At 41.4% G+C, this 12,398-nt stretch overlaps 1 protein-coding gene across 1 annotated transcript; it reads left to right on the top strand.

The window, feature by feature from the left end:
* Window positions 1-581: 581 nt before the first annotated feature.
* Window positions 582-11,063, top strand: LOC105458199 (protein naked cuticle homolog). Its single transcript, XM_011703328.1, has 5 exons — window positions 582-659; window positions 5,194-5,468; window positions 6,207-6,683; window positions 7,209-7,510; window positions 7,940-11,063. The coding sequence occupies exons 1-5, from the start codon at window positions 596-598 to the stop codon at window positions 8,628-8,630; spliced, it is 1,809 nt and encodes a 602-aa protein (XP_011701630.1). The 5' UTR covers window positions 582-595; the 3' UTR covers window positions 8,631-11,063.
* The last annotated feature ends 1,335 nt before the right edge of the window (window positions 11,064-12,398 follow it).

The raw sequence follows: 12,398 nt of genomic DNA on the forward strand, positions 1-12,398 counted from the left end.
AGGCCTTCGTGAAGGCGCTCCTTGTTGTCGCGCGTTGTGCTGCTGTGTTCTCGCACGCGGCGTATCCGCGTCAAATCCGTCGGACTCGCTCGGCACGCTCCGCGAGCACAAGAGAGCACGTGCGTACAGTGTGCGTCGGCGTCGGCGACGGCGACGGCGGCGACGGGAGGGGACGGTCGCGTCGACCCTGTATACTCGCTCGGAATGTTGATGATCCGCGCGTAAGGGCGACCCGAGTGCGCGTTTGTGTGGTTTTGCCCTCGTATATGGTTTACGGAATCGGGCTCTGCCGGATGATCGAAATCGAGCGCGGGGCGGTGCGGAGAGGATCGTCGTACCCGCGCGGGGAGCTGCGCCTAACCGGAAGTAACCGAGGGAGAGACCGCACGGATACTATTACCTCGTATATGCATCCAGGGCGGCGTGTCGGTAGTCCTCCGCGGCACGGAGGAGTTGGAACACAAAGTGTGCCGCCGATCCGAGAGCGGGGAGTTAAAGTGTAGAGGGATCGCGCGCGGCGATCACGGCCCCGCGCACTCGCACGCACGCACCACGCACGCAAGCACCAACGTACGCACGCACGCATGAAGGTCCCATGGCTACCGGATTGGTAAAGTGGTGGCGGGCAAGGTTCCTCGCTGGCTACAGACCCTTTTCTGGTAATGATCGCTCCTTCTTTTCGGGACGCACGCTGCGAAATATCGAGACTCTCGGGCCGTCGTACATTCGAATCCCGCCGTCGAAAAAAAAAAGAGAAAAGATGCACAACGTTAATTTAATGTTCCTGTTTAGTATCCGCCGGGAACAGTTCTACGAACGAAGCTTTGATTTTAACGAGCTGATTAATATAAATATAAACAATATGAGAGAAAGAGAGATATATATCTTGTTTTCGCGTATACACAATCTTGTTTTATTTTAGATATCAAAGAACTAGTCACATGTTTCTCTCATGTTTTTTCTCACTGTGTGTGTGAGGATAAAATAATGAATTAAATATTTCTTTGTTATTTAACTGGAGTAAATTCTTTCCTCATGGTGACACAAACAACACAGTTTATTATCCGTTCGTAAACTTCTTTCGTGCTGTATTTTTGTCAATATTTTTCATTTGTACATTTGTATCTGTTGGGTGTAACTATACATACACGTTACATACGTATATCGCGTTTACGAAACATTTCCTAAATGCATTGATACGCGATTTAACGAAAAACAAGAATGATTATAGATAAGAGCCATACAGACGTTTCGCAAAACACGATAAATCCGTCTTAAAGAATTCTATACCTAACGGATTTGTAAAAAATGTAGTTCCGTGAATTAACTTGTGTTATATTAATTCTTACATATCTCTGAGACGCCAATAAAATTTCAAAATTTCGAAACTATTATTGATAGAATTAGTAAATAGTGTTTTTCGGTATTTTTATGATTTTAGACTTCCACATGAATGGGACGTATTTCTGAACAATAGTTCATTTACGATCGTTAAGAAAATTATTTATAATTTGGTAATTTTCTCGATAACTATATGGTAATCACGTATGAAAAATAAATGTGTGTATACCTAAAGTTCCCGATTATTTCATTTGTTTTGCCTCTCGACATAATAAAATTTTTACAAGTTTCGTTTTAAGATTAAGTTTCGTCCGAGATTAAAATAGGTACGTCCTGTCGAGATAATCCAAAGAAAACTGTCATTTATCAGTTGACCGCTCTTCGACCATTTTCTTATCAGGTATACGTATTCCTAGAAAGCTGGTCTTCGAAACCTTTTTAGAAACACAAAAAGGAAAAGCGTAGATGTATTTAATTGGTTTTTGATCTTTTAAACTAGATTTGCTTTTTAGTAACAAGTAAAATATATAGTACTATTGATGAAAATATCCACGTTTCCGTCTCATTGTATTTTTTCCATGTTAAAGTTTTAAGCAAATTTCACCCAGACGAGAGGCGCCTCGGGTGTATACCTGAGGAAAATCAGGGAAGTGGTTAAATAGCGGCACGGCTTAAAGGCGGGGGAGAGAGGGAGGGGCAGAGGGGGAAGGGGAAAAGGTTCGACGGAAAAAACAATGTGGAAAAAAAAAGAATGTGATGAGCGCAGCGGTGGCGTCTGCACGATCAATCGTGCCGCCGTCGCCGTCGCCGCCAAAGAATGACCGTCGTCAGCGGTGGATAATGCCGAGATGTTATCGAGACGGATACCACGTGGTCTTACGTCATACTTACACTTTTCTTAGGCTTTCGGCCTGTGCGCCTATACAGTCAATATGTACGCGCGGCTCGTCTCGTAACGCGTCGTTGAGAAATTATACTCTTACGCGGCGCGGAAATTACGGTGCGTGCGTTTAGTGACAACAAAAATTACACAAAGCCCCTTCTCACCCACGGCTCTCCGATTTCCCCCGGCGCGAATCCGACGAATCTCAAGCTCCAGATAACAAAATTGTTTGTGTCACACATATAGGGCGATTGACGGATTCGTCTTTCTTAAATGATTGTATATAAAAATATGAAGATAGATGTCTTTTACAAACTTTATCCAATAATTTGTATATATTTTTTAACATATATTAATAATATTATTTTTCTGTTTGACTTCACGAAATGTTTACAATATACATAACGATACTTAAAACGATAACACAATATCAGTCTTCGAAGATGCGGAACGGCCCACGAGTCTCGATATCGTTTATCCTTGAATAAATACAGCGCAACTGCGTTCCGAGATAATTAAAAATTATTTACTTAATGTGAATTTTTTTAGAATAAGTATATTGTTCTGAAGTTAACTTCAGACTTTTGTACAAATACAGCGCAACTGCGTTTCGGGGTAATTAAAATTTTTTTTTAGAATAAGTATATTATTCTGAAGTTAACTTCACAACCGATGCGCGTGTAAATTTAATCGGTAGTAATAAGTTTGAAAAAAAAAATCTTATAAATAACGGGAAACGCTAAATCGATAGCAAATTAATATTAATTGTGGCGCGTCTCCTCGTCCGCATTTGTACGTACACACGGCGTCAGAACTATGCCTAGCCCATCTGCAGGGGCACATATTACATATATTTTGAATATACATATATATATGTATACATATTATATGAGCCAGTATTCCTGCAAGTTCAGATGGCTAGGCATTTCTGACGCCGTGTGTACACGCACAATTTGAATAGAGAGACAGATTAACGATTGCTCGTAATGTATCCCGTCAAGTTGCAACCTTCACGAATATTCGTTAGTTCTCCTCGCGCGTGGTGGGGTAGTCGGGTATCGAATGTCGGTGGATTTGCGCACCTCTCACGCACAAGTGTGCGTACATACGTAACGCCACGAAATCGCATACGCGATTTCGTCTCCATCGCGAGTCGCGAGTTTAACAGCCAACGTCTATTGTATACATATACGATACATCCGCGCGCTTTCTGCCCGTTATACGTGGGACGAGTTTACTGCCCATTACACAATGGTTGACGATAAAACGTACTCGAAGCTCGCGATTTCCAGGACGTAAAAGCCGAAATGCCATCCCGAGGCGAGAATCGTCGAGCGCACGAATCGGAAAAACCGAAATCCAGTTTGATAATAGACTTTTCCCCTCTTTAAGCCCTGACGTTGCTAGCCTTTGTGATACATTCCGCGACTCGAAATCTGCTTAGAATCGCTCGTAATGTCCCCGTATCGGACTGAAGATTAAGATTGAGATTGCGTTGGAATTTGGACCAATTAAAGCAAAGTTCATTAAACTTGAAGTTTTCTTTCTTTTGATTGGTTAAAAATTCCAATCTCAATCTCTTTAAGTTTGGGCATAACGCGTCAAAAATGAAAAAAAAAAAATGAAGAAAAAAACGTGAATTTTACTTCTGCAATCCCTCGTGCGATCCGCGTTTAGATTTTCAATTTTGGAACCGTGAATTTTACAAATTCGCGTCATACAACTGCTCACGGAGAAGCATGAAATATTGATCAAAATTTATTATGCAGAGCTCCGTTTTTGAGGAGAGAAAAAACCGATCAGCTCCATTCTTCGAAACTTACTACAGCATTTAAAAAACTTGTTTTGCCAAGTATACTATGCGAAATATTTTATGAAAATCATTGAAATATGTAAAGATCATTTTATTCGGAGCAGTCGGAGCCGTCCGTTTCTTGTGTACAGAGTTGGCCAAAGAAAATTGAATGAGAAAATTTAAAAGAATATAAAATAAAAACTTAGAAAATTTATTCCATTAGTTTTAATTACATACAGAGGAAATTTCCCGTTTCTTTGGCTCACCCTGTACCGCAGAAAATGCGGAATGTTCGATACGTTAAAAATCCACCGGAGGAGTCATTTTCACGGAAAAAGAAAATGGAACTGACCGGTTTTTCCATCGAGCTCTTCTTTTATTGTTGCACCACCAGGGGACAGAGCCTGGGTAGGTACAGGAAAAGATCTTTAAGGGCGATCGTTATGAAAGCAAACGGTGATTTTTTTTTTCGCTTTTTGACGAGCGTGTCTCGAGACGTGTCCGTTCTTGGAAATTATGAAAGTCAAGATTTCGCCGCCTGCGCCGCGCCGCGCCGTTGCCGGTCGTAAGGTGCGTAAACTCAGCGGCATCGAGATCCGATGGTTCTGGTTAGAATTCCAGCTGCTTCCCCCCTCCCCCTCCCTCTCCCCTGGTTATACCAGTCGCCGCCGAAAGGCTTCCTCCCCGCGTGTGGAACGGCCGCGCGACTGTCGGCGCGGGGAAGCGTAAAAATACCGCCTGTGCGCCAAACACACGCCACCGGTCGCGGATGCCGCGCGGCGCGCGTGTTAAATGCCGCCTTTTATTCGCTCCTCTGCCTCTCTCGCCCGGGGGCAGAAATCGCGATCGTGCGCGACGGGAAAGCGAGCGGATCGGAGAACGGCTTCCCGATCGCGGCAGCGGCCGGCGCGGCGCGGCGTTCCCGTCGCGCGCCGCGCCCTAATCGCGCGCGCGTTTGCACGTCGATAAATATAATAAAACGATCCCGAGAAATATACTTGTCGTGTATTAAAAGACAGGAAAGGAAAGCATGACGGAATCCTATTTTTTTTTACACTGACCTGCGAAGGAGAAAGAGACAACACGCCGTCGCGTAGGTCGAATGAAGCCTCTTAGCATCAGCCTCTGCGTTCCCTCTCGCATAATGAATTTTTTCTTACTTATATCTGTTCAGTCGTGGGGACCAATACGGAAGGTAGCGATTCCGAGGAGTTGCTTACGGGCGTCCCGACGATCTGCAACGTTTCGTCACCGCCAACGACGACGACGACGACGACGGCGACGACGTCGACGACGACGACGGCGACGACAACGACGGAGCCGCAACCGATTTTAATCTCACCCGCGGAGACGCCGCAGGTCGCGGCTGATAGTTCGGGCGTACCTGCTGGACCTACCGGTAATGATGAACAGCCTACGTGCGGTACAACGAAACAGCTTAGTTTCGAGGTGAAATACTTTGTTTTATTTATATATACCTGGGTAGGGAATAAGGGGGAGCAACAACTCGTGGCAAATATTAACGCGTCGCGTATTTTAAGAATTTCAAATTAGTTTTCTCTTAAAATTTGCGACCAGTCTGTACAATACACATCAACAATACAGTAATATATCTTACGGTTATAGATATTGCATTGTTATACTTTTTAATTCGCGCTGTAAATGTAAATTTTATTGTAAGTCTTGATTTGTAAATCTTATACGTATAACAATATTTCTTTTCTTGCATTTTCTTTTTTTACTTTATGCGAATTAATGCCAACTCCTTTTTAATCAAATTAATTTGAATTTAATTTAAGATTTGAAGATGACAAATTTTATTCTAAAATGTGATAAATTCTATCAGTTAGTTCAGAAAGTAAATCAATCAAGATTTTTTTTTCACAACATAATACTTTTAAGATAATCGCGTGGTAAAACGAAGAATTGTCAATAATTGTTTTATTATCAATTAAGTTAATGAGAATTCCCAAGAAAAGCCGGTTTCATTACGTAAACGAAGAAGGGAATGTGTATAATATTCGTATTTGTATTATATTTTTTTTAAACGCACAAATTGCTCGCTTGTTATTACGACTTCTTTCGCCACCAAGCTGCAATTACCGTAATTTATTAGAGTCGTGCACTCGAGGGACTTTTCCTCCAAGACTTTTTTTTAACCCAAGCGATCCCGTTCGCGTTTTGCAGGAATTCGAGTGCGACGTGTCGGTCGCGGATGGCGACAGGAGGCGGCAGGAGTTCTCCTTCACTCTGTACGACTTCGATGGGCACGGGAAGATCACCAAGGACGACATAGCTGGTCTGGTGACCACCATTTACGACACGCTAGGCGCCTCGATACAGGTACCACCGTGCGGTAGCAAGACGATTAAGGTGAAGCTGACGGTGTCGCCGGATCAGCGGGCCAGCAGCAGCAGCAGCCAGGCGCCGCGCAATGCCGCCGCCGCCGCCGCCGCCGCTGCCGCCGCCGGCACCTGCCTAAATGCCACGCAAACGCCGCAGGCCGCGACGTTGTCCTCCGGTCACCAGCACAACCCGTCGTCCTGTTGCCATTTGAAGCACGCCGCTCCGTGCGGCCACGCATCGGCCGCCGCCACCGCTACCGCTCGCCACGGCGCGAGCAGAGTTCCTAGAAGGAGAAGAGCAACGCGCTATCGTTGTCAGGTGAGAGACCTACATTCCTTCGTACGAACCACGTTGCGTATGTATGTATAACATCGGCAACGGCGATCTCGACACCCGAATCATGCGAGCGATACCGCGAGTCGGGATGCCAATCATGCGGCCGCACGAGGAGGTATATAAGAGTGAAGGAGATAAAATGCACCTCTCTCGCGAACATTTATTCTCGTAAGATAGTTCTGATAATGACACATGTAATTGTCAAATTATATTACGAATTACTTTCGTAGCTTCTCATTACTTTTGAGAATTTATAAAGTTTTGTAATTATTCGTTTTGATATACTTCGTCTTTACATATGTATTGAATCAATTAAATATACGAGTGGAAATAGATCACACGCGAACTCGTTAACATTTTTTTTGTACAAATAATAAAATTTTTCTTTTTTAGGTCTTTTCCTTAACATTTTTAACTTATGCGTTTTTGATCAAGCATTAGCTCTTGTTGATTTCGGTATATCATTGCATGCGGTTTTACAATTTGCCATTTCGATTGCTGTTGCAGACTGAACGAAAAGAAGTGGAGACTCATAGCGAGGATGACGATGAGAACGCCAGAACGAATCGAGTGCAGCAGGAGGAGCTACGTAGACGAGTCGGTCCGGTGCCCCATTTACCATCTCCCTATTCAAACAGCTCGGAGGGCGATGTGAGCGATGATAGTGACACTTCCCCCGCGTTCTCGCCATTGACGCCGCTTCTTACGGTGAATCAGAGGAAACGCAGCGGCGCCCTACAAAGACAACAATTACTGGAGATTATTCAGGCCAACATGGAGAAAAATAATCTCAGTTTTCACACATCAAGGTGAATTAATTGCGATCAATTTTGCAAAATTATCATAGCGTATATGAAAAACTAACTCTTTGCCTATACAGTATACATATATAATATATATATATATATATATATATATATATAATTAATTAATGTAATATATAATATATATAATTAAAATTCTTTTTTAAATTAGCAATCTTTTTTCAATATTCTCGAATATTACAATTTAATTAAATTCCCTAATTCAATATGTTTTTTCTTGTTTATCAATATTTATAGGGTTATATAATGTTTAAAATAGATAAAATTCTAAAAGAATGTATCAATATTTATAGGGTTATCTAATGTTTAAAATAGATGGTTTATTAATGTTTATAGAGTTATATAACGTTTAAAATAGATAAAATGCTGAAAGAATGTCTTGGCTATAAATCGAACCTGCTTTTTTGTCCGCAGGAAACGGCATCAAAACGAACAATCGCGCATTTCATCTCATAGCCCCCATCTAGAGACCTCGAATCATAACAATCAGGACTGCCATACGTCTCTGGAGCCTCGTCAAGCGACCACGAACTATCACAAACCAATCCGGGAGAGCACCAATCATCATTCCGCGTCGTTTCCCAAAACGCCGGTGAAATCGCGGTCGGCGAATCTCAGAAAGACGCGGCACGCGACACCGAGGAACAACGCGAATTCACATTCCTCCCCCCAGGCGACCTACGCGACGTATTCGCAAATACTGAATCGCAACGTGCTCGCGCCGACGACGGTCTACAACGACAGCAGTACGCCGCAGCACACCGCCAACAATACCGGCAACGCTCACAACCGCAACATCGTCAACCTCGTGCCCAACAACAACCAGCAAACGGCCAATCATCAGACCGTCACCAACAATCACAACAACCTGCAACGCAACGACGCGCAATTCGTCTACGCGCAGCAGTGCGGCAGGGCGAGCAAGAAGCATCAGCTGAAGCACGCCACGCGGGAGCAGGACCAGGCCCGCGCGATGGCGCAGGTCGTGCGCTGGCTCGAGCGTGAATTCTCGCAGAACGCGGTGGCGGCCACGTCGAGTCGGAGACACGTCCACGAGCACATACACCATCACTATCATCACTATCACGCCGAGGCTCTGGTGTGATCGGCCCCACTCGAATTTCAAGTTCTCTTTGAACTTGGAGGTCGTCACAATAACGATAAAATGAATTAATTTAAAAAGGAATTATCGAGACGTAATTCGTATCTACATTATTGTTATTTAGGAAAAACGGCTTAGCATTTCGTATCACGTTTTTTTTTTTTAAATTGTATCGTATAAGGACTCGATATGACGCGTTTCATTTCCGAGCTCTCGTATATATACGTGTTTTATTGATTATTTTAGGAAATCGTGTGCTATGAATCATTTCATTGAATCTCTCAATTTGTTTTCGTGAACAAGGTCGAACTAATTCGTACATTGTTCGAATATCTTTTAATGCGAATTCAATGATGAGCAATCGTATATTTTTCATATAAGCGACTGAGTTTTTCTTGGGTATCGACGAATGTACGAAATTTGCGGTGCTCGTTGATTTTTTTTTTGATATTTTATAAGCGTCGAAATTAGGCAAAACGAAATTTTTTTACATCGTAAGTGGCATAGAAAATGGTATCGCGATTTGCTTAAAGAAACTTTTGTGGAAGACATGCGTGTTCAGTGTAAATTACATTCGTATTATATGCGCAGATTTTTTTGAGCAAGGAGATAGTTACTATAAATCTCAGGCTTATGATATGTACGTCATATTACAATGACAATGGTCTAGTTTCCACCGAAGCATTAATTCGCACATAATACGGTGTAGAATCAAATTTAAATCGATGGAAATACACTTGACTTTGCTTCCATTTCGATCCACAAGCTTTATCGGAGTGGCAGTGAAACTGATATAAAATTGAATCGGCTATTAAGTTGGTTCTACTGAAATATCAGTTTTCACTTTTACTCTATTTCCAACGGAAACAGCACACTAAATTTTGATCTGCCCCGAAGTGGAACTGAATTAAGAGTTCGATGGAAACTAGTCCAATGACGAAACACCACCCGAGTAGGATCGCAATTTAAATAACAGAATATGTATACTATATTCGATCGTATTTTATACGTACAATATGTACGATCATGTTTTCCGGAATTGAAAAAACAGATTATCACGCGCTATAGAATAAAATTGCACTTTTAATCGAAAGAAAAAAAAAAGAATGCAGTCGCTCTTTCTCAACTCAGGCGCGATAAAAGTACGACGGCTATCCATCGTTGTATATATAGAAAGTATCCCAAAGAGAATATCTTTTCAGTATACAAAAGTTACGATTAAGGCAGACACAATTTATAGAGTCGCAACGAGAGAGCGAAGCGTTCGGAAGCATAAAGACTCCACTACGAATGTTCCTGTATAACCGGAGAGTTATAATTTTCTTTATCGAACGTAGAGTATTTCTAGAAAAAAAAAATCTCGAACGCGATTTTGACGGTGCTAGCATACCCATACAGTCGAGCGAACGCGCACTTTCGATTAAAATAACGCTTGAATCTCATATACAGGGCGTTTCACTTCTATCAGGTCATATTTCAGTAATGGATCTCTCGGCCACTTTCAGGTGAAATTCTCTTCGGTGAAAATATTCTAAGCTATTGATGAGATAAAGAGCGATCTAAAAACAATTCATTTTTACGTTAAGTGTTTTAGGAGAAATTAAGTTAAGCTATTGGGAGAAGAGATGGGTAACGAGATAATATTCTACGGACTAATCTCGCGTACGCGAATATATCTTGATAGAATTTTAACTTGGAGACTTGGTTCGGAAAGATGATATATAAAAAGATAATGTTAAAAAATTGAAAGATTGTACGATTAGGGACGATAGAGGGCAACATTTTTCGCTCCGAAATCTGCCATTTGAAGAACGATGCCTTAGCGGTGGTACATCCTGTATATCTTGCTAGTCTTATATTACGACAAATAAAACTCTTTCATTATCCGCGGAGTACAGTGGATACTCGGAAAGAGAGAGTGACAATTGAGTTCTTATACTAGTGCCTTGTAATCTAGAACTCGTTTCGTACTCGCGAATAATTGGTCCCTGTTTTTCTTTTCTTGCAAAAACCGATCATTTTTCTTTCCATTCGTCGCACGAGCGAAGACTGTCCCGTATCCGGGCAACCTATATTTTTGTGTTGTCAAAACTCGTTTTGTCCCTATTACAATCCGCCGCAAGAATTTTGAAAGATCGTTGAATGGCGTATTATTTATTGCTAACGCGCGAAGGGGTATAAGCGCGCGAACGGAACTATGAAAATCGACAATATTTCTCAATCGGGTGTCACAAGAGTATTACGATTACCTTTAGCTGTAGCGATCAATATTACGATTAAGGCTAAACGTTAAGACTAGATACATTGACAGATGTAAGGGTCCTAGATAATTACGTTGCGGGACATGTAATTTTATATATCGACATTTGTAATCCCTGTAGATATTTTCTGTAACTTTTTTTCTATTGATATTTATTAAAACACGTTTTTATACTATGCCTTTCGTACTTATTTACCGGATACACGCGCGACGTATAGTTTAACGCACGTAATCTGAACAATTTTTGCAATATAATTTTCATATTTTTAATTTTAAAAATAACACTTAGATTTTATAAATTTTCTTCCGAAATTATAAAGCATGATAAATCTTAGAATATATATTTCAGATATAAAGAAAATTCTAGAAAAGAAGTAGACTGTCACAGTACTTCTGAAAAGTATTTCAATTTGAGAAATTTTTTAAAAATTATAAAATTATACAGAAATTTTGCAAAATTTTGAAATTTATATCGAAATTCAGTAAAACTATATAAAGAATTCTAAGAAGAATTTTCAGCGACCTATCTCTTGGAAGACTCAATTAAATTAGGATCAACTAAATAGATTGATAAATTCGTTTTTCCGATCAATGAAAAACTAAACTCAATGAGAAAGTGATCGAAAGAAAATTGACGTTTAAAAGATCCGTGAAAAAAAGGAAACGTGATTTTGTATACAGAAAAATAAATGTCAACTTTATGATTTTTAAATTATAATATTCGTGGTCTTTTTTTACGGAATTGATTCTTCAATCGTGAGGATCGATCAAGGTACGTGCTAGGGATCACCTCGCCGCCGCTTCGAAAGAACGTATCATCCGCGTTATTTCTGGACGTCACTTTATTATACATACATAACCAAAGGATCTTTGTACAAAACACTTTTTGTGTGTCTGCGTTAAATTTTCCGAAACTCGCCATCGAGAGAGCTGCGGTGAACTGCGTGAAGTTAATACAATATACGTATCTCACCCTCTATTCGATCGTAAAATGCTTATCTTACTCTTACGGTTATCTTACGAGACGAAACAACTCTTGTCGAAAAATCAGAGGTGAAGAAACGCCTCCCCGGGGTGGTGGGGGAAGAGGGAGAGAGAAAAAAGGAGGACGTTTCTTTTCTACGGGTATATAAAATTCTCGCTACTTAAGATAGCATGGGGGTGGAGAATGAACGCGCGAATCGCGCCGATTCGGCGAAAACCGTGGATGTACAAGCACAGAAACTTATTCAATTCGCGTTTAAATCGCGGTCATCATATCGTTCCCACATCTTTAACGGTGCTATTATCTCTCTTTCTTTTCAACATATCGGAAGTTATCGTTCAATCCTGCCACGCGTCGTATAACAAACGGCTGCTGCGCGCGTGTGCTATTCATCTTTAAATATTTTTCCTGCCTAATAAAACATCTCTCGTCGTTTCGCGCCTTTCCATCGCAATTACAAGATTTGTACAGTCACGCGCAATTTCGTTGTAATAAAATTTGAAAAGAAAATTCCGAATCGTCTCGG

This window comes from Wasmannia auropunctata, unplaced genomic scaffold (genome assembly GCF_000956235.1).
Source record: "Wasmannia auropunctata unplaced genomic scaffold, wasmannia.A_1.0 LD334579.1, whole genome shotgun sequence".
Taxonomy (NCBI): Eukaryota; Metazoa; Arthropoda; class Insecta; order Hymenoptera; family Formicidae; genus Wasmannia; species Wasmannia auropunctata.

Bases quoted from the DNA above. Each gene is read 5' to 3' on its own strand.
- LOC105458199 (XM_011703328.1), top strand. From the start codon at position 596: ATGGCTACCGGATTGGTAAAGTGGTGGCGGGCAAGGTTCCTCGCTGGC. The intron at 660-5,193 runs GTAATGATCGCT...ATATCTGTTCAG, and splicing joins TGGCTACAGACCCTTTTCTG to TCGTGGGGACCAATACGGAA. The intron at 6,684-7,208 runs GTGAGAGACCTA...TTGCTGTTGCAG, and splicing joins CAACGCGCTATCGTTGTCAG to ACTGAACGAAAAGAAGTGGA.